The sequence below is a fragment of the Ptychodera flava genome (assembly GCF_041260155.1).
Source record: "Ptychodera flava strain L36383 chromosome 3 unlocalized genomic scaffold, AS_Pfla_20210202 Scaffold_25__1_contigs__length_14229661_pilon, whole genome shotgun sequence".
In the NCBI taxonomy this organism is placed as follows: Eukaryota; Metazoa; Hemichordata; class Enteropneusta; family Ptychoderidae; genus Ptychodera; species Ptychodera flava.
The window spans coordinates 6,402,379-6,425,864 of NW_027248279.1; the positions used below are offsets into that span (position 1 = coordinate 6,402,379).

Sequence of the window (23,486 nt, forward strand, 5' to 3'; positions counted from 1 at the left end):
GATATGAAGGTGTTTCCACTTACTTTTTGAAGATGTATGAACAGTACTCCTAACTGATAAGAAATGCAGCATTATTTTTACATTTTTTTTTTGTTCAATACCAGAATCAACTCTACACAGAGTCAACCACATCTAAAGCGTTCACACGATGGGTCAATGAAGCCAATCGAAGCTTCATTTCCACCTTCTGAGAGTAACCGTCCGTCATTTGAAATGCACAGTTCACGAGGGAAACGGCCGAGACTCGATAACAGTGTCTCAGTGACTGATACCAATCCCAGCCAGGAGTATTCAAATATGGATTACACAAATTCAGGTAACCCTCATCTCAGTGACTTTGAGGTAAACCTCAATGTCAAAAAGTAAATTAAAATTTAGGCTTCTTTGTAACAAGATGCTGATAAAAATTCAGACTTTTAACATCAAATGAACTTCTGTTTGCATGCTGTTATTTAATGTATATTACCCATATGATGTTAATAAAGCCTATGCTGGATTTTACTTCAGAATAAGTAACAATTCTGTCTTCCATAAGCTGTTGAGGGTATTGAACAAGGAAATATTCAATCACATACAAGTAAATTTTGATATTAATGCCAATATTTGAGCTTTGTTCAAATAATAGTCTTTCAGTCTTTCTACTTAAAGTAACTAATTAAAAGTATGAAGCACAAACTTTGTCAAATGAGAGGGGAAGCATAAGTCAAAGTAAATAAGTGATTTAAAATTAGAAGTGAACATTTCATCTATAATGATTCTTCAAATGTCACAATTATACCAACTTTAAAATTACTTTTTTCAACACCTTAACGTTCTATTTTATTCATTTTTTTGAATGATTTGAAAACCTAGCAACTGTACCCAGTCAGTTACATACTTCAATAGCACCTGGCTCAGTTCCTGCTGTAACAATGCAGACACCTATGTTAGTGGAAAGAGAGAAAATGTAAGTGTGCTTAATGAGAAATATATCAAGATGTCTATTTCACTTTACATTATTAGAGCAATTAGACATCAAGCAAGTACATGGTCCTTTTAATTCAAATTGTACAGTTGAACTGGTACAGCTTTTACCAGTTAACACTGTACTGCATAAGAAGGCACAGTTGACGTCTATAGCCATCATTTATCAATACAGAACCCCTCAATAAACTGTATATATACCATTCATGGTCGCAAAGTCCATAAGCATTTTAAATGTTACCTCCACCCATGATGCACTTCGATAAGAGTTGATAATTTCTGCAAAACTTCAAAAATTATCAGTCATATTTTACATACAGCTTTAAGAAAAGATTACTGGTACTTGAAATTGACAACATTTTGAGTAATCTTTCTGTAAGGATTTTTCATAATGTATTTTGTCATGTACTTAATTGTCATGTGTTTTCTTCCTTCTTATTCTGTATTATGAGAATCAATCAATACTGTTTGAGATATAATGGTCTGAGATACTTAAGCTCTCTGTTGCACCAATTGAAATGTATTTACTTAAATGTGTTATATTATATACCAATATGTTTTGTCGCCATCATTTTCATAAACTGCTATCACTTTCCAGAACTAACTTCCCGCAGAATCAGTCATATCCCATGCACAGTCAACTGCAAAATGAATCAGTGGCACCTTTTACACCAAATGGTTCACTCATGCAAACAGTTGAACAGCACCAGCCGGGAAGCAGTGGTTCTAACACTGAAAAAGGTGTCACTGAGAAGACCTATTTAGATCTAGATAGGCAGCCAACAAGTGGTAAGTTCCAAAATTCATAAAGATAAAGAAACATTTGTTCATTTGCATCATGGTAATGGTAATGGTAATGTGGTTCAAGTTTCAGTTTCAATATTGCATCAAACTTATTTGAATTGAAAGGTTATACAACCAATGTGTACCATAATATTTGGCTCGATTTAGGTCTGCATTGTTATCCATTTTTAGTAGTATTATTAGGTGGCTTTAGGTGGGCTATCAATCCACATCTACTTGGTTGTAAGAGAGCATTTGTTTTAGATCATGGGCACACAATACATTTATGCCAAATAAAAGGCTCTTAAATCCCTATTTCTAACAGGCAAACTTTCTATGATGGACTTGCTGTTGCAAGCTACTGGTATTACTCCTGATAATAATCAGGGCTTGGAAGACTCAGGTATGAAGATTATTGAAGAGTCGTCGAGTCAAAAATAAAAAACAGCTACTCCAAAATTATTCCTTTTTTCATCAGTTTAACAGTGTAAATGTTTGTCTCTTTAAAAGAATGAACACCATACTCGTCATCATCAGACACCCAAAGTTATTTGACTTGCATGAAAGCATATTCACTCCATAGAAAGTCTATGTATGATGTTCACATAACAAAGAAAAGGTTTACGTTGCACTGAATACAAAGAATAACACTCTGTTAAACATCATTACTTCTATCATGCTATCATGCTGTAAATTTTCAATCAGATTTAAATTCACATCCTACAGCACCCAGTCACCTAGTGAAAATATAATCAAAACCATCTAACAAAATTAGCATGGTTACGCTTAAATAAGAGTAGTTCAATAAGTAAGTTAAGTTGTTGGACTAGCTGCCACCCCTACACACATTTTAGAGTTAGTGAAACACTCACACTCACTCACTATCACTAATCTCATGCTAACTTTATGAACGCAATTAAAACGTTTCATAACAGGGTGAAAGATGACAACCATTTATCAAATGAATTATGTTCATCAAATTTCACCTTCAACTTAGACTTCTAATTTCATAATAATTTCATAATAAGTAACTCATTTCACCTGATGATATCATTTCATGATGACTGTGATTTAATAACATAATCAAACATTGTCAAATGGGTTTGTCCAAAAGAATTAGTTTGTTTTATTTTGTATATTTCATTAATGCAGATGAATTTAACTGAAACATAAACAATTTTAAATTCTGTTCACTACAGGTGTAACATCAAACATGGAAGAGATTATAACAAATGTTCTGGAGCCATCAATGCTACCAACACAGCTACTGGTGTGCAGACCGGTGTAAATGTTCAAAATGAGTCCGTAAGTGTTTATTGTTGCATAAGTTGAACACCCAGAGAATGATATCATTTAACCTTGACCAGGAAGCCAGTTTGCCTAATGATTAACATCTGTTGTAGCTGTAATTGTAAAAAATAAATCAGGAGTAGAGATTTGGGAATATTCATTGCTTTCATTACGTATTCACTGCCTATGGAAAGGTTGTAAATATATTTGAGTTAAAACAGGTCCTATAAAATTTTGACATTGGAAACATATTTATATTCTAACAGGTGATATAGTTAAATGAATGGTCTGTAATATGTGACCAATCCTTCAATATGATAAAAAATATGCTACTTTTTTTACCTGTAATAACTTTACTTGGAAATGTCAGCCCTGCCATAACATAGTGTTACTATAATTTCATATCTAATATCAGTGTTCCATAACTTGACATACAAACAGTCACGATTGGTCTCATGTATTATCTTTACAGCATGTCATCTATCATGGAACTGACACTCCACAAAGAGACATTGGAAGTCAATCAAGGATAAACGATTCAACATCACAACTATCAGAAGCTAACCTGAATACCAAGCCTAGCAGCTCTCATGTTTGTACTATTTGTGACAAAACATTTACGTCTACTGATGAACTGGAAGATCACAACAATATACACAGAGATCCCAATATCAAGTTATACCATTGTGATCAATGTGATGCCTCATATACACAGAAAAGAAACCTGACAAGGCACATTAAATCAAAACATGGTCCGCCGATACAAATAACATGTGACATATGCAATAAAACATTCAAAACAAAACAAAATCTGAAGGAACACCAAGTTGTACATAAAAATGAGGAAGCATCATTTAAGTGTGATCATTGTGGAAGCAAATATAAACGAAAGAAAGATTTAAATCATCATCAACGTAAGAAACATAAGTAAATCACTGAATTAGAAAAATGAGACAGCAACCCTGTATTTCTTCCCTCATGATAAGAAATACTAATTTCCAATGTCAATAATGTGAAGAAAAGTCATTGAGGCTAAATATCAACACCGTGTATAGGAAACCTACCAGTGCAGTTATCAAAAAAGAAAACATACACAGGGATTAAGTTGCAACTCGGACAAACCCAAATTTTCAAAAGCAAACTAAGGTGTCAGTTTTAATGGGGTTGCTGCCCCATGACCTTAGGTTTACCTGTACTATGCATTTTCAAGAGTCACAAATGTAATTATTCAGTATTCAAATTTTTGTTAATACTTGGATTTTACTATGGTTTTTCTTCGTTTTGATATCTGGAAAAAACAAAAACAGAATCAATTCCAATAGTATGTATAACCATTCTCATTCTGTAACATGTAGCTTTAGGATCTTCAGACTTAAAAAGGTCATTTTGTAAGTACATGTAGAGGATAAGAAACACAATAATAAAAGGAATAAAATCTAGGGATTAAGAAATTTATATTCCATTTATATAATTTTTGCACTTACTCTCAATAGTGAAAGTAGTTTGTGACGATGCCTTACTTATTTTTGGCATCAGCTTTATATATCCCGGGTCAAGTTATATTCTGATGACAGTGTAAATCCAAAGTTACAGAATTTGTGAAGATTTTAAATATGCCTTTCTTTGTATATCTTTTATATCAAGTGAAATGTTTCAAGATGGACATAAATTGTGTGTTATATTTTCTGTATTACATTCTGCATTCTATATTCTAAATGTGTACTTTATCATATTAGATATCACAACAGCTTTGAAAGTTAAGGTAGATGCACCTCGGTGACAGATATTCAGTCTTTAAAATTTTTACAATTGTTTATGAATTCCCACTGTTGGAGGCTCATGTTAAAGTTCTTGGAGTACGAAAAACTTTTGCCGCATGGTTTTATTTTTTCCTATGTTAGTTTAAACAGGAATGGTCACCATTTTGGATGCAAATGTCGGTAAATATTATGTAATTTGTTCTGTCAGTACCAATTTGTGTGATGACCAGTGATTTTTGGACACCGTGGTGCTAAGCACCAAAGGTGTCCCTTGTCGCCACAATGTCTGTGTGTGTGTCCGTCTGTCCGTCCGTCCGTCTGTCCGTCCGTCCGTCCGTCCGTAGACAGATTTTGTTCCACTCATAACTTAAGAACCCTTAGGTCCAATGTCATGCAATTTGGTATTTGGTATTATCATGATGAGACTTAGATCTGATTAGATTTTGGTGGGTGTGGCTTATTAATTAATTGCTCATTTGCATATTTTATGACTTTTTTGCCATAGGGCTATATCTCAAGAAATATTGAACCAAATTTGATGTGACTGTACACATACTTAATTAGTCCCCACGGACACCGTCCAGGGGGACTTATAGGTTTGGTCATGTCCGTGCGTGCGTCCGTCCGTGCGTGCGTGCATCCGTCCGTTCACGCAGATATCTCAGACATGCCCAGGTCAATTTCTTTCAAACTTTGCATAAGGATAGTACCCTACCCCATACAGATGCACGTCGATTTGTTTTCCAATGCAATCAAATTTGGCCGTGTTAGAGGACTTTTTAGTTTTCACCTCCATAGACTCCCATGTATAAGGCAGTCTCCATAGACTCCCATGTATAAGGCAGTCCATAGACTCCCATGTATAAGGCAGTCCATAGACTCCCATGTATAAGGCCAAGAAAAATAAAAATTTAGTTTCTCATCGTATTCATATTGCAAAAAGGATGCAGTGACACAGTTTTTAGTCCCCACGGATGAAGTCCAGGGAGCTTATAGATTTGGATCATGTCCGTCCGTGAGTCCATCCGTTCACGCAGATATCTCAGATATTTTGACAAAATGCCATGTGACCTTGGTGACCTTTGACCTCAAATATATATATTTGTCCATAACTCAGTAACCACAAGTGCTACACCCTTCATATATGGTATGATGGGACAGCTTATGACGCCACATATTGTACCTCATTAATTATGTGCATACAACCTAGGAAGTTAACTTCATTGCAAAGGAGCAATGCTTCCAAATTTAAAAATTCAGGAGCCAAATGCTCCTAAATTTTAAAATTTAGGAGCAAAATGCTCCTAAAGTTCAAAATAAAGGAGGAATTATAAACCTGTTGTGCCTTGGATAATCTTTTACTTCAATAAACAACATTATTGTGAATGTACACATTATACCAGTAGCTTGTATTTGCCGCATAGACATCTTAATCAAGATTATCTGAATCTGGTTCATTGTTCAAACAAAAGTCAGAAAACTTCAACAGTTCAGTTTCCATGAGTTCATGTCCAGAATTACTACTCATGCATGCACACTACAGAAAATCATTCAGATCTCCATGTTCCATATCTGCAGTATCATCAACACAGACAATATTCTGAGGCCACGAGTGCTTTACATTTGGCCGCCTTGCCCTCGTAGATTCATTTAACCAAGACTCTGCATAAACTGTCGGGTCAAATTCAGTGACATCAGGACCTTCCAAGCTGATACGTATCAAGTCTCCTACAGTTTCTGGATGAAGTCGAGTGCGGGCTTCTGTCTTGATTCGTCTTTGTGCAGAGAACCCTCTTTCACACTGGGCAGTAGAAATGGGTAGTGCTGTCATTATCTCTACCAAATGTAGTATATTCTGAAAATTGTGCAGTATGGTTCTTTTGTCAACATCAGACTCCTCAATGCCATGTGTGATTTATCCAAAACCTGATTGAAGACCAAGAGTTTTAGTTGTCGCCATTCACCTGCCACATCAACAACGATACAACCATTTCTATCAAGTATTGGACCAAACCATTCCTGAAGGAAAGCCAATTCTTGTTGACCATACACCATTAGACTTTCCACTGTGTCAGGCCATTTATCATGATTGAAAAGCACCGATAAACATGCCACTGCTTTAGCTGCTCCTTGTGCATTTACTGTACCCAACAAATTCTGAAACCTTCGCTTCAGTTCTGCAACAGTTGTATCACACGTTTCGTCGCTTGCCTTCTGCAGTTGTGTCTTAACTAGGGCTGGTTTGCCCTTCAACTGCACGTCTTGATGAGTGACTTCTTCCGACTCATCATCATTTTCGCTGTCACACTCGCGGTTGTCCGTATTCTCTCTCTGTTCAGTGTTCATGCATGTAATGGTGAGAAACCAATCAAGTGCACCATTTTGTACATTCTCTGTTTTCATGGACTCCACGGTCGCGATACATGACCTCACTCCATGGATGGCTTGAGGGAGAATAACTTCATTTGCCTGTAAAAGCCGGATCAGCGATGCTATCTCTCCGAATAAATCAAAAAGGAAATGGCAAAAGGCGGCAAATTTCACTTTTGTCATTTCGCGAACAACTTTACTTGCTCGACCTTTGATGTCAGAATTTCGGGTAATGGCAGCGAGGTGTTCAGCATGTGCTAAAATCGCTGCATACTGGCCGCATGTTGATGGACTGTTTTTGTCCCTCTGCTTTGATGACAGAAATATACGCAGTGCTCTTTCCACGTGCGGAGCCCATCTTGTTCCCGACACGGACTTTGGAGTGTAAACATCAACTCCCAATTCAGAAGCGAGCGATGCGAGCTCTCTGCGACTCTTTGGAGAGTAGTGATACGTCTTCCAAACCATATTCAGAACATCGTGAACATTTTTCACCATCGATATGCTTTTCTGTACGGCAAGCATGTGACGTTCCAGCCGATGAGGCATACTATGAAAAGACACGATGTAACTTACTTCATCTCGGAGCATTGTGAACACGCTGCAATTTTTACCGAGATTTACCAATGCGCTGTCTTCACCCTCCATTTGTCATCTATTTTATCGCAGAGGGATTTTGCCACACTTACCACGCCTGCAGCGTGTGCATGTTCGAGTTCTTTTTGTCCGATGAGATTTACTTTTGGTTTTCCACTTGTTTTGTCAACATGGCGCAAGTAGACTACATATATTTCACACTCCTGCATAGCTCTATAAGTATCGCCATCGATGAGAATGGAAATATATAATTAGAACCACAAACACAGTCTGATAATCTTCTTCATTTTGTCCACAATTGTACTGATGATTTCAGCACATTTATGTGTATTGTCATAGGTTGGATTGATATCGACTCCGTTTTTTTCTGTGTAGGAGCAATAAACTGGGAAATACAGAGAATGGCATTTCATGTTTAGCGATCAGATAGGCGATGTTCATTTTGATTTTCATTTCTCGCAGTGTAGCGTCATTACTACCAGGCTTGTTGCTTTGGAAGGCTTTTGCCAGAGGACTAGCTTCAACAGACTGAGCGAAGTACTTGCCTCTCGCACGAATGTGTTTGAAGGAACTTGCGTGTTCAGTCAAACTCTTTTTTCTCGACCAGTTTACCCACTTCACTTCCGTATTCCAACTTTTCTTTTGCCGCTCGACACCATCGACACCACACGCGATAAATATTCCCACAGTGAAGATGTGTACTTTCGTCACTCATATTTACATCAAGCCATTTCAAATTGTTCATGCCATCACACAAGTTTACTGTCTTTCAACTTTCCAATCCGGGCCTGCTTGATTTTTTTCACGATCATTGGTGTACCACCGCCATCTTCCTTGCGCTATTTAGGCGTGGTCACCTCAGTAGAACCCATACGTGCTGATGTGTTGCCTGGCTGATCATCACGTGTTGAACTTGAAACTTCAGCCCGCATCTCAGTCGGTCGAAAAAAGTCTGTAATTTGTTTCTTGCTCATGATGTGTCAGCTTTTATCACCGTTGTTTTAAATACTTCAGAATATTGGGTCGTAGTTTGATGAAAAGTTGTCGTGCTCCCAAGAACATGTACCTATGAATGAGCCGTACCGATACCACACGTGTGGTTATATGTTCTTTTTTTTGTCAGATGGGAGTACCACCTCCACGGCCAAATAAACCAATGCGGAAAAAAAAATTTAGAGTCGGCAAAACACAGTCGTCCCGGCAATGGCGTAATTAGACATGATATGTCAATGGATTTGTCCGTCAAACAAATTGCCCAATGAAAAGAAAAGAGAAGCGTCCGACGTTGTCAACACAGAGATTTGCCGACAAAAATGTATCAGAAAAAATTAACGGAAATGTCAATCAAAGTAAAAGAAAATCCAAGGCGAGTCAAGTTTTTGATACATTTGAAGTGAGAGACGGTTGTTCACTATCAGATTACACGAGCAGCCAAAACAATGCGCTAAATATAGGCTGCGTCTATGGCTCACAGTTTACTCGCTGAATGCGACCATGCATTCTTGTTGTTGCACTCGCTGAATGCGAGCGTATTTTCATATTTTCACTCGCATTACCCTAAATTTTAGGCGCAAATGCAAGTAATTACTCGCAACTTCCTAGGCTGGCATATCTAATTTTGAGCAAGCCAATAGAGCTAGAGGTCTGATTTTTCGTATGTAGGGATAACTTAGCAATACTTTTTTTTTCAAATGTCACGTGACCTCGGTGACCTTTGACCTCAAATATACATATTTGTCCATAACTCAACCACAAGTGCTACACCCTTCATGTATGGTATAATGGGACAGCCTATGACGCCACATATTGTACCTCATTAATTATGCACATATCTAATTTTGAGCAAGCCAATAGAGCTAGAGGTCTGATTTTTGGTATATAGGAATAACTTAGCAATACAATTCTTTTTTTCAAAATGTCACATGACCTCGGTGACCTTTGACCTCAAATATACATATTTGTCCATAACTCAGTAACCACAAGTGCTACACCCTTCATGTATGGTTTGATGGGACAGCTTATGACGCCACATATTGTACCTCATTAATTATGCGCATATCTAATTTTGAGCGAGTCAATAGAGCTAGAGGTCTGATTTTTGGTATATAGGGATAACTTAGCAATACAATTTTTTGACAAAATGTCACGTGACCTCGGTGACCTTTGACCTCAAATATACATATTTGTCCATAACTCAGTAACCACAAGTGGTACACCCTTCATATATGGTATGATGGGAGACCTTATGATGCTTCATACTGTACCTCATGAATTATGCGTATATCTATCAACACTATCCATGAAATATCTACACATCTCCCTAATACATACTGATGACCCACGGTGTCCAATCAAGTCTCACTTTGATTGTGATTGTTTTTATGAATAATTTGTATTATTTCAACACTCAACTATCTGGCACCTAACATTTTTGAGAAATTTTAAAAATATGAAAATCCGATTATCCCAAATTAGTTCCAATGGTGCTAATACTGTTAATACTATAATTGTTTAAACACTCCTCAATGAGTAAATTCCCACGAACTGGTTCTAGTTTAGAAGTAAATCACAAAACTAACGCTAAAATATACAGCTATTGGGCCTTTAATAAGAATGCAATAGCATATGTTATTATTGTCAGCCTAAGAAAATATTGTTAGGAATAATTTTCTGTCATTTTTTGTATTAATAAATTTAACAAAATCAACAGGAAGTGTAAGTCTCCTCTTCTTAATTTAGACAGTTACTTCACCCTTTGCACCCTGACACCCTGGTACTCTATGACGTCATCGGACATTTATGTCCAAGCCGGGTTCAAAGGGTTAATATGCATGGTACGTCACAATATTTGTCCAAAATTGTTGCAAGGAAGAAAGCACCATTGTTACCAGATGCACAAGTTGCAAATTAAGTTGTAACGATTCTAATATTATCGACACACATAATTTGAATTTAAATAAAACCAGGGAACCGCGAGATAATCAAAAATATACTGCGAGTCATCCTCTGAGAGTGGATTCCGACAGTAACACCTTTCAGAAGTTATAATGATAAATACCGTGAGATAATGATTAAAGTCAAGACATCTACACTATGGGGCATTAGATTATGGTAAACCACCGGTTATGAGAACACTTGTTCTAGCGTACTCCTTGAAAAGTAAGTCGCAATTGATTGTCTCCTCGGGCTCGTGGGGACCAGAAATTCTCCAACTCGCTGGATTCTATTGAACTCATGTCATCCACCATTTCCAATGTATACAACGTATGTTTAGCCTATATACTCCATAGAAATAGGAAACATTCCACTAGCTATGAGCATGCACTTCCTTTGAAATATGGCAGGTCGATTTAATCTGTAAGCGAGAACCTGAAAACGCAAAGTGGAAGGTATAGAATTTAGGGTTTAAAAATAAATCCTGTAGGGCTGGTCTAAATGTGTACATGATGAATTTGAGTTAATATTTCTCAAGCAATCGTGGTTGTATGTAACAAGTTTTCTCTCCTAAACAATTATCTTAGAACAAGTAGAGTAATGTTGTTAACACTTAAGTAACAATAGCTGTGACTTTAAATTTAACATTGATTGTCACCGTTCCAGCGTAAAAAATTCGTGGCACTTTGCTACCAGTCCAATTTCTAATTTAGGCATTCAATCCGAAAATATAATGAAGGGTAATTATCGAATTTCAATTTTTTAGGAGAGTAGATAAAGTGCATTTTGGCGCTTTTTGAAATACATCAGAGTTTGCCTCAAGTGAAAGTGTGGGGAATAGGTAAAAAGCCTTGTGAGGAAGGTACATTGCGGCCAATCAGAATGTTGCTTGGAAAGCTTCATTGACTTTATTAAAATCCTATCTTTTTTCAAATTCTGTTTAGGTAATATCTATTTTCCTATTTTAACTTTCCAAAAGTCTTTTGTCAAATCCCATTTCAATTGATCTATGTCGATATGTTGAAAAGCAAACTGCAAATCTGACAGAAAATCCTTATTTCTATTTGAGTTTAGGTGTGGTCTGGCGGGATTTCCCCGTGATGTGAATATTGGACACCTCGAAACAGCCGATCAGATTGAACCAAACAGTGATAAAGAGGCGATTGACATATTACTTATTTGAACAAAATTATACTTTTCTTTGCCAATGTTTTCCCAACGTGGTCCTTCATTGCATTAACATTTAATTGAGATGTCATATTATGCTTTTTCCCTCCGACCAAATAGTGGGTAGCAACAAACCGAATGGTCTTGAGAAGGGCGGCGAATTTCATGGTGTTTCTACGGAGAGATACCGAATCAATCACTAAAGTTTGTGACAAATTCTGTGTGTTGAAAGTTTTGTTAAACTTTTTGCTACATTCCTTTCTTTTGCTAGACCTGTCCCACATCAAATTAACATACCTGCCAGCCCCGAGCATGGCCTGTAGTGAAAGTTATAGGTTGAATAAACCGCTTACAGACAGTGTACATTACATGTAAATTAAATTGTAATGCGACAAGTCCTCATGGGAGAATTATGTTTTATTTAATGAGGTAACATGAGAATGCATTCATACCAGCAAGTGTGGAGTGTTTGGAACTGGTGGCAGTGTCATTTGCTTTGACCACAAGTCTGACCTCCTGTAAGACTTTAACTTTCGTAGGGTTGATTTTTTCGGTGATCGGCTGATATTACCGCTCACCAGATAATTACAGCTGTCAGTATTGGCAACCCAATTTAGACAGCAAACTGTTAAACGTAGACCATGAGCAGCAGCAGGAGCTCATGGTGTACAACTTGACAGTCCCTATGTTGGATATCTTGACTGGCATGATATTCAAGATAGGACAACTTCCTGTAGCCGAATAAAATTATTTAGATTAATCTTGTGAAATCTGCACCATTTACTGGTTCCTTCGTCAAGGTAGCAAGGTATGCAAAGGACGCTGGGATTGTACCAGAGTGATTAACCTCGGCGCGCCCGGGCGGCGCGCTGATCAACTTCATTATCATTTTTAGCTCACATTTGGTTATACCAATGTGAGTTTATCGTATAGGCTGAAGTCGATGGCGTCTGTATGTATGTGTGTATGTATGTATGTATGTATGTATGTATGTATGTATGTATGTATGTATGTATGTATGTATGTATGTATGTATGTATGTACGTACAGTATGTCCGTCAACATCAAAAACACGCAAACCGCTGCACGTTTCAGCTTGGTATTTGGTGTGTTGATGCATCCTGGGCTATAGATGGGATTTTGTTCAAATGAAGTCTGCATTGCCAAAATTATGCAAATGAGCTTACAAAATGTGAAAATGGTTAAGAATTAATAACTCAAGAACCGCTTTTTTGATTGCTTTGAAAATTTGTATGCAAGTACCTTAGGTGAACCTTATACAGTTTTATGAATATTGTGAAGATATCCTTAATTTTGTATTTTTGCTGAATTTTTTGGTGATTTTTCTCATTTTCAGTAAAAATTCTTCTTCTCTGAAACCACCAGCCCAATCGCTCTCAAATTTTGGTTGTCTCTTTGCAAGGGTGTTACTCTTCTAATTTGTTGAAATTATGACAAAATTGGGAAAATTACTATTTTTGAGCAATTTTGTCATTTTTGGTCAAAAAATCTGAAACAGTATTTCCTTTTTAAAACCCCTGGACAGACAGCTTTCATATTTGGTACACAGACGTACAGAGATGACAATAGTTAGATATGTTGAAATTGTCCTGAAATATAAAAATTTGTATTTTTAAGACAATATTGTCATTTTTGGTCAAGAAAACTTTATCTCAAAATTACTTGTTTGATAGCTTTGTAATTTGGTATAAAGTCCCTTGTTTGATAGCTTTGTAATTTGGTATAAAGTCCCGAAAGATGTTATTAGATAAATTTTCTGCTCAAAGTGTTGGTAAACCCCAAAATTTGTATACTTTAGGTAATTTTCTCAGTTTGTGACCTTAAATGACCTACACCAACCCAGGATATGTTGTGAGACAATTTTGAAGGCTGTGAACATAATTTTGTCATGCTTGGTATCATTGTGTAGGAAAATTTGATCCAGAAAACAAAGCTAAGGTGATCTTTTTCATTTTGGACCAATTTTTGCAACTTTTCTATGTAAGACATACAAAAACTGATGAGAAATTTGGATCCAGGATAATTCCAGATGTTGTAATCACTGCCCACAGTGGAAGGCATTTCACTATCTGTTACTACCTCAAGTGCTGTTTACATTAGAATGATAACACTCGTGGCATTAATTAAAAATCTCCAAGGTTGTAAATGTACTTCCTGTCATTTGGTCTTATGTAACACCAAGGGGTGGAACATTTGATATTCAGGAGGGGGTAGGGTCTAGAAGATTGATGATGCAGCATTACTTTTTTACCAGATCCCTGTGCATTTTTGCCCACTCCCACCTTTTCTTTTTATCAAGCCTTCTCTGTTTTTTGTTGTTGACATTTGCTTACGTATTTAGGATCTGCTTCTCCATTGCTATAGAAGTTGATATGCATGTTCCTAAAGATGACCTCTAGTACCTAAGTTCGAGAACTTATTTGCTTTTGTCATTCTTGTTTTTCCTGGTTTAAATATTTCTCAAATGGACCAATTCAAACCGAATGTAGCACATAGTGTCCTTGACGGTATTTTTTTACTGGAGTAGTTGTACGGGCATGCTATTCTATGGACAATTGAATCATGTCAATCCTTTTATTTCTATCAGAAATACTTCCAGAAAAGTACAGAAATAGGCTGATTCATAATGAGGTCACAAACAGCTAGTAGTAGGAATGTAACGATCAAACACCAATGAAATCATGATTGGCCTAATCGTAATATTCACGGGAATGGGTAGACATTTCAATCTAGATGCTATGATAACTCATCTCCTGCTCCGCCTCTCCTTAGCATAGACCACGCCCAAACTCAAATAGGAATCGGAAAATGGCAAATTGGAAATTAGGTTGAAGTCGCCAATTCCCAGTTGCAGTTTTGAAAAGTGAACACTACACTGTTCACAGCTACCTAACATGAATTAAAATGGGCACGTCTTTAAGATAACTAGCATCAACGATGATGTATGTAAATGAAACACTGACTGGCTGCTAAGTACCATCCTCCCAAAAGTTTTTACCAATTTCTCATAATTTCACCAGCGTTAGAAATTTGTTCACTTCAAAAAGGACAAAAAAGTACTTCATCAACATGAAAAAAAAAGTTTGAACATATTTTTTAATCTACTTTCTATTTTCTATTTGAAAGAATAAATTGGAATATTGACTGGTTGCAAAGTGCCACGGATATATACACTCGGGTGGCAAAATTAACTTATGAAGTGTATCAACGTGCTGAGGTCTATCATTCCAGAACAATCCAAGCGCTCCTTCCGTAAAATTCCTACTGTAATGAAGGAACCCATAAATTGTGAGTTCGAACCCGATTGAAACCATCGTATTCTACATATTTCACGAGATCATTTTATTCGGATTCCAGTTTCCCTGAGAGTGCCTTAATAAATAATTTGTTCATTTTGAAACATTCAGCCACGAACAGATGTTGAAAATATGTGTATGCATACCCAATAGGACGTTTATCTACATGGACTAATCGTTATTTTAAAAGTGAAATCATGAAAATAATGTAAAGGAGTTGCAGCTTCATGGGATTTTAGGAAACTTGGGAGGTTTGTTGGTTGGCGTTTTTGTAAATTTTTGTTTTGTCAGAAAGTGCAAGCGTCGCTGATCCTTTTGAAAATATTGTCACTATTTCAATTCCATTTGAAGTCATTAAGATGAATTAAACTAGGTTTACTAAAAATTGAAAGAAGTACAAGTTCTCAAACAATTATGCACAATCAAATTTAAAAAAAATATGTTAAACATATGACGCCTGTAGTCAATGACCATTTTTCTCTTCTCTGTTAAATTTAAGTTTGAATAAAATTGATCGCAAAATTTAAGGTTCCAAAATAATGATCTTTATTCAATGAAAACTAAAATTTAAGGTTTACTTAATGATACAGATTTACACAGAGTTTTATGAATGATTCTACTGTGTTATGTTCTGATTATCAAAATCTGGACAAATGTAAGACATTAGGAGGTCGATTTGCTGCCGAATGACACTGCCAAGAGGCATATGAACTCTATTTCGGGCAAAGTGTGACAGTGACATATCGTACACATCAAGAAACTTGACACCAACTCCTTTAAAGATTGCCCGCATCATGTTATTCATGTCATATAAGGTCCAGTCACTGCTGTGTACATATCCTTCTTTCTTAGCGTGTTCCCTTGGATGTGAACTTTTTACGATGATAATTACGTCTGGACAACGAGATTTCAAACGAACAGTGGCCTGTCTGACTTGGAGAAGCCTCTCTTCATAAGAAGCCTTTGTCCATGAAGCAAAGTGATAGCTGAGGCTTAACAAAATCACCGAGTTACATTCCGTCGTTGTAATACCATCAATTGTGTCACTTTCAAACTTCTGTCGCCAAAAGTCGATAATTCGACTGCCTATAAGAATTGGATGAAACTGGTACGTCACAGTTGTTCGGTTCGCGGTTTCTGTCCATGTCCGTTCTATCGGATTTGACGGCAATTTTTGTCCGAAGAGTTTTGTAATTAGTTCGTATATCTGCCTAACAGTTGAATCTCCGAGTATGTACAGTGTTTTATCTCTGAGGCACTGTCTCATTTCATCAGTACTCCAGTGACGTGTTTTACATACCCTAGAAGTCCATGTTACGTCATTTTCCCAGAAACCATCAGACATTGGTCTTGGAAGATCTTCTCCGCATCTTGGAAGGTCATCGCCTGGTTTATCAAATTGCAAGTCGGTATTTTCTTCTGAAGCAAAGAAAGTTGTTAGTGTAGTAGTGTTAATGTCAAGTACAATGTATATTTGGTTTTATCTCGTCAAATGAAATATATTTGAATCTTATTCTACTGTTAATATCCACCCTTGCATGAGCAAAGACAATTTAGTACCATATTTTCTTATGGAGGTCTAACGCAAAAGGTGTGACAGACTGTATGAACTTCCGTATATTGAATCAATGAGTATTGTTCCAGTATGCAAGACCGCATAAATAATTAGCAAAGGACAGTATCCATGTATCGTGAGTGAACATGGACTTCTAGACGAGTTTCTCGGTGTGGGCACATTTTTTACTTTGTGAACGTTTCACTGTGCATTTCAATATATTCTATAGTTATGACGTTGACAGTGATGCACTTTTGCGGCTGTCGTGTATTTTTTGGTACGAAAGGCGCCTTTGATCGACTGAAGAATGATGGTACCGGCAGGCATATCAGTTCTACTGAGGAAGTAATCCACTGGCCCGCATAGGTCAGGGACTCACTTAGGGGAGAACCACTTGATTTGTGGGGGGGGGGTATGGAGGATTTTGAGAAAAAAATTGTCACCAGGTGAAATAAAAGAAAAAAATAAGCCTGTAATGGCTTGAGAAAAAAAAATTCTCATAACAGACAGAAATAAATAAAAAAGGAATTGTCATAATGCAGTTGAAATGAGCAAAATTTTGGAAATTCATTCTCATGTGTTCTTTGCTAGCATGCTGCCATAGGCAGCGCAAATGTTTTTACCACAAGCAATTCTCATGTGTTTTTTTTCCCAGCACTTATGATATAAGCATTCACTACTTTACACCTCAGTGCACTCGATGTTTTCCTTCCCTTTTCTGACCCAAGAAATCATATTTCTGGATTTCTGTTGCAATATCTCAATGGTACAGGCAATATCTAGATGGGACTATTTGACTTCTGTACATTGTGAAAATTTAAAACACAAGACAGGAGTCAATAAACTAGTGTAAAAACCATATATTATTCTCTCAACATAAATATGTTAGAAAGATTACAAGTTGTCAAAGAAAATTGAGGAACAACAAATATAATGAAATACAATGTGTGAGCCTTGTTTCTCTGACCACAAAAGATAACATCTCCCCTGAGAACTTAAAAGGAATTGACTGTTATAAAGAAAAGCAGGTATAGTACTGATCACTGTTGATTTGCCAAAAAGTGTTCTATAATTTAAAGTTGTATATATACTAGACTTTCCATTTTGTTTTCATTCGTTGGAATGTAAAATGAATATATAAAACCATCCTGTGATATGTGAAACACTGGCTTAAATTTGAAAAATTGCACTGCTACTCCATTTGATAAAAAAATTGATGCAGGTGTGACAGTTGAAATTAAAAAATGCTGTCTCTCTGACAAAAAAAGTTCCCATACCCACTTCCTGCATACCCCCCGAAATCAAATGGGTCTCCCCTTAATATGCGCATGCGCATATAACAAGTTAGCGTTGTTTTGCAAGGACCAGCTCCTGGCAAGGACTTTGAAAAATCAAACCGACGCTGTCTTGTTTCTCGGTCTTGTGCGAATTTTGACGTTTTGAAGCTTTTAGCATTTATTTGATGATGTTTTGTAAATATGAAGTTCACGGTGATTGTATTTTTGTTGCTGTCATGTATTTTTTTGGCACGAAACGCTCCTTCGTTACCGGCGAATCCATTGCTTTAGCGAGGCAATCCCACGGCGGCCCGTTAGTAATAGCTGGTGAGAGCGAGAGAATTCGCTCTGTCCTTCTACCTCCATGTCAATGACAAACTAGCGTCGTTTTTATGTTGATGTACTGTCCTTTCGACACAGCGATAACTTTTAAGTTTTCTGTTGCTTATTTTGGGTAATTTCGACAGTTGTGCATTGATTTTGACATCATTGTTGAAGACAGTGTGTGCTTTAGACTGTCGACAGTCCTCGTGCCTTCTTTTGACCGGATCCGGAGTCACTTGCGGTAGTAATCCAACGTAGGCGATCGAGCGCCGAAGCATCATTGTTGAAGACAGTGTGTGCTTTAGACTGTCGACAGTCCTCGTGCCTTCTTTTGACCGGATCCGGAGTCACTTGCGGTAGTAATCCAACGTAGGCGATCGAGCGCCGAAGGCGCAAGGTCGAGTGCCGAAGGCACGAGCTTGTATAAATACCGAAAGCTACGCGAGACCAAGCAGTACAAGCGACTGGCGAGAGTCTATGTGTGCTTATGTTGACCGATTTACGCGCACTTCAGAATCACGGCATAATCCGACATGGTAATTTGGCATGATTATCAGATCATAAATGATCCGAGATTGCACTTAAGCAAGGTCACGATAACTAATGTTGTTTGTTTCACTGTGGTTTAATACCTATAGGGCCTATTTCCACTAAAAGACTATTAGAATTTCCTCCTGGCTACTTTGAAATCGTGCACTGGCATGCATGTAGTTGTCAACATCACTATGCTTGAATGTAGTAGACTCTTACTATGAATATATCGACTGTCACTGCATGCATATTGCATATGTGTGCAAGTCACTCCATATCATATCAAAAAATGTAGTATTGCGACGTTTGAGCTGCCACAAGCCAGAATTTACAGTTTATGAGAAAGTTATCTTACATGTAAAACTCAGTTCTACTGTGAACAAAATGCAAGCTATGTTGCTTAACTATGGTGAATAACATAATATTTTGTACCTACCACCGTGTCAGAAAATCAGAAGGAAACAACCACTCAGACAAACTCTGGTCAGGATGATACTGTCCAATTTTAATATGTCTCTCGGCACACACTAGATACTCATGACTGTAAAACAACATTTCCATATAATTGTATATTCAGTTTTTATATTTAGTTTGCTTTTCACCATATTCTATGTCCTTCCCTGCACTACATAATTCAAATTAAATATTGTTTTTGGCCTATACATACTTGAGGGGTAAGCTTATTTAGTCTCATATATTAAAGATGCACTGTTGACCTTCAGAGTCCAAACTTTTTATCATTGTATTGTAGTTAGGTGTACACTCCAAATACTAAGTACAAGTGTGGTGAGTGTAACAAGCAAATGTTTTTTAGTCAATGGCCCAAATTATTTTCTATTTGATGGACAATTAATACATGTGTAATCAATGCCAACAATCCAGTTAAGTAATTTGGTTTAGATTAGCCATTGTCCATTATATTACAATAGTTTGTGGCTAAATTTTCTCCCCCTTCTGTATCATATAAGTTCACCGTTTCCTGTTTTAGATATTGTTGATCCTATTGAGTTCCATCTCTTATTCTTGATTCACTTTCACATTAACTTTCATTTATGTCCAAACAATTTGACTTTTTGCCAGATTTCAAATTTATGGCAAATAATAAACAGTAAGGAGGCACAAAGGACGTCGGTGCCCCCGGGCCCCATGTTTAATTTATCAAATGTATCAGATGCCTTATTGCTAAAAGTCGCAATGATGCAAATTACCCTAAAAACAAGTGCATTGCAAAAACAGAAAAAAGTAGATACTACAATTTCCAATTATCCGAAGTTAGTTCCAATAGTGTTATTGATTAAGTGCATCTTACTGCTACATATCTTATCCAGTCTATATCTACGTGTTTCTATTATACTGCTGACTCTAAAATCGTGTTCACTTGTTGTTGTTGTTGTTGCTGTTGTTGTTGTTGTTGTTGTTGTCGTTGTTGGTTTGCTATACAGCAGTGTTGTGTCATAATCATTTTGCGTCGATAGCCAAACATTTACATTAAAAAAACGACAAAAATGACAATTTAATACGTAATAGTACATGCGTTCGTAATATAATTTCTACAAGCTTTTACATATGAAATAATTTTCATACGGAATATGCAAACATCATACGCAGTTTACTTGCCCTTATGACACGTTAAATGACCAACAGCATGTTAGTATAGTTAATTGCACGAGTAGGTGTGCTGTTACAGTTGTAATCACCACACTTATGGTCAGGAACTTGTAAACATCACGAGGCCGAAGGCCGAGTGATGTTTACAAGTTCCTGACCATAAGTGTGGTGATTACAACTGTAACAGCTCACCTACGAGGTGCGATTAACGACTTATACACGAAAAACAGGCCAATCTTCTCTAAAATTTGAACATTACTGTCAATAAATCGTCTACTTTTGATTTGAATATCCACAATGGAATGGAGTGAGCCATTGTACGTCGAAAGGTTCACAGAGGTCATTATGCACCTGGCATGCGAGTTTGGGAGAATGACCTATCCCAGACAAGTAGGACAAGGGCTCTGGTCAACTGCAAATCTGCATTTGAATAAGGGCTATAGAGTGGTATAATGCACCTGTGTAGAAGGAAACTGTTTTAGTCTGATTGGTTAGATAAAATGGTTTGCCTTACTATATCTTGTTGGCTATTGGCTAGGGAGAAGGCATTCAATCTGTTGATGCATGTGATTGCCTCGTGGATGCATCAGGCTTTCAATACCATTTTCGTGTTTTCGACTGGTCAAGATGGACTTGTCAACTTGTCTGATCTGATGACCCAAGAGACTACCTAGAGTTCCATGGACGGCCATGTAAAAACAACCAAAGTGGATTTTACACGGCAAACTGCCCTACAAGAGCAGCCGCTACTACGGAGCGCATAAAATCCACGATGTGTACTTCAACTTATAAAAAAGTACTTGGCGATGATAACACCGGACGGGATTGTACTATCGATGACCCTTGCCAAGGGATAATCAAGTTCTCCTGCCAGAAAATATACGTCTTTACACAAAGCAAATGTGCAAGATGGCTTGGCCAGACTGCCAGCACACTGGATATTCTGGCAAGGTAATTTATTCTTTTACTAAAATATTTATACACAAAACGAATTCTGTAAAGTTATAAAATTAAATTCATTGACCAAAACAATTTGTTGTGTGTGCGGCAGTATCACAGAATTTCTTTCGACTATTCCACAACGTTACAAAAAGGCTGTACTTATTTCCATGATATTTGTCACATATGTCTTGTGTTTGATAATTTCAGATGAATGCAGCAACATCTCTGTACCATCAGGGATTTGATGAGCAGCTTATCAAAGAACAAACAGGTCACAGATCAGATGACGGTTTACGCGCCTCAAATGTATGTCTACTGCACAACAAAAGCATGTGTCGAATATATTACTACCACCTCCATCTAGTGTTAAATCAGAGGAATCTGTAAGTAAACCAGTTTCTCAAGTGACGACAAAACAATGTAACAAAACAGACAAGATTGGTCCAACCCAAGAAGACGCCGAATCTAAAGAAGAGGACAGCCTTCATCAACAAATCATGTTGCTTACATTGAGCATGGTTCAAAGAAAGTTAAAATTGAATTATAATTTGTGATGCTATAACATATCAGTTGAAAAAAATGTCTTCATTTTGTTATTGAATGTGTGTGAATGCTTTAGACATCTCGACTTGACCTATTGTTCTCTTGCAAATTAGTAATCAGTCATAGTTTTTTTCATATTTAAATAAGTAATCACTACACTTTTATTGATATGATAATGATTTTCTTTCATTAAAGTGTGGTGATTACTTATTTACATATGAATAAAAGTATGACTGATTACTTATTTTGCATAAGAACAATAGGTGTCAGTCGTGTTTCAGGATAAATGGATGGCAAGAACAATAGGTCACATGACCTGGAGTGGTATAAGTAATCTTAACTCTTACGCACCTCATGCTTTCTGCTGATGTTAGACAAAGACTGGTCGTGTGAGTTATGAAAGGTTTATTATTTTTAGAGTTATCTGTCGAGTTATCCTTTTGGTCAAAATGTTTACTTGCAACAAGTTCTTCGTGAAGCGTTACGATTTCATTATGGCACTGTTGAACTAAACCGTCGGTGAGAGTTGGTGTTGGTTGGGTGAACAAAGACTGAAGGAAAAAATCATGCAAATGAAATTACATTGAGATTAACGCACTGTATGATAATAAGACCACTCTAAAAATGCACTGCCTAGTTACAACAGGATTTTAGTCCTCAATAATTTAACTTAATTATGATATCTTTTCATATAAATTTTCATCCTCACCTGACTTTTACAATTACGATATTGAATATGTTTCAATTTTCAAATTCGACTTTGCGACAGAGATTCTTGTAATTATAGTTCCATCGTGTCGAAAGTATGCTAAACATATACATTTCACTTTAAAAACACTTTTAAAGAGTTCCTTTAATCAGCAGATGATTGTTGTGGATATCTTCAACGAGTATACGGAACCGTTTTTGTGATGATACTGCGCCCTCTGGCTACAAAATCAGACTGTTGCTAGAATTTTTCTGTGCTATCTAAAATCTTGAAGTTTTAACGCTGTAACGAAATACTCTCATGCTCTTACAATATGACGGTTGCTAGGTCATAATATGCAAGCCGAAATTATCGGTAAAAGTATAATTCATTTTGCGCTGTGGTGTTTATTTTTCGTTTTTAACACATCGCTTTTATCTGCGAAGAGGGCGCTATCAATGTCCAGATCTATCTCTCTTGTATATTATGCTTGTGTTAAACGCCAACCATGCCAAGCACGCTGTCACAGAATTGCAAATGTCGAAACTAAAAAGAAAATCATTACGGATTTATAAACTCTTTCTCATCACATTAACTAAAAGATCCAAGTAAAGGACAACTAATATTAATAGATAAAAATATGAATAATATATATATATATATATATATATATATATATATATATATATATATATATATATATATATATATATATATATATATATATATGTGTGTGTGTGTGTGTGTGTGTGTAGGTGTGTGTAGGTGTTTGTGTGTTGTCGGACACGTACCATTTCTTGAATAAGAGCTCCAAGCACCACGCCCACAACCAGGGTG

General features: G+C 36.7%; 2 protein-coding genes across 2 annotated transcripts in view; both read left to right on the forward strand.

Annotated features, from left to right (window-relative positions):
* Window positions 1-4,726, forward strand: part of LOC139125596 (serine/threonine-protein phosphatase 6 regulatory ankyrin repeat subunit B-like) — a 59,776-nt gene extending 55,050 nt beyond the window's left edge. The window contains exons 33-38 of the mRNA XM_070691694.1: window positions 105-316; window positions 853-946; window positions 1,562-1,752; window positions 2,072-2,149; window positions 2,946-3,051; window positions 3,509-4,726. Coding sequence (XP_070547795.1) covers window positions 105-106 — 2 coding nt within the window. The 3' untranslated portion in view covers window positions 107-316; window positions 853-946; window positions 1,562-1,752; ... (1 more) ...; window positions 2,946-3,051; window positions 3,509-4,726. The remainder of the gene's footprint in view (window positions 1-104; window positions 317-852; window positions 947-1,561; window positions 1,753-2,071; window positions 2,150-2,945; window positions 3,052-3,508) is intronic.
* The window catches only part of LOC139125229 (uncharacterized), a 496,067-nt gene that overhangs the window by 237,149 nt on the left and 235,432 nt on the right, over window positions 1-23,486 (forward strand). The window lies entirely within an intron of this gene.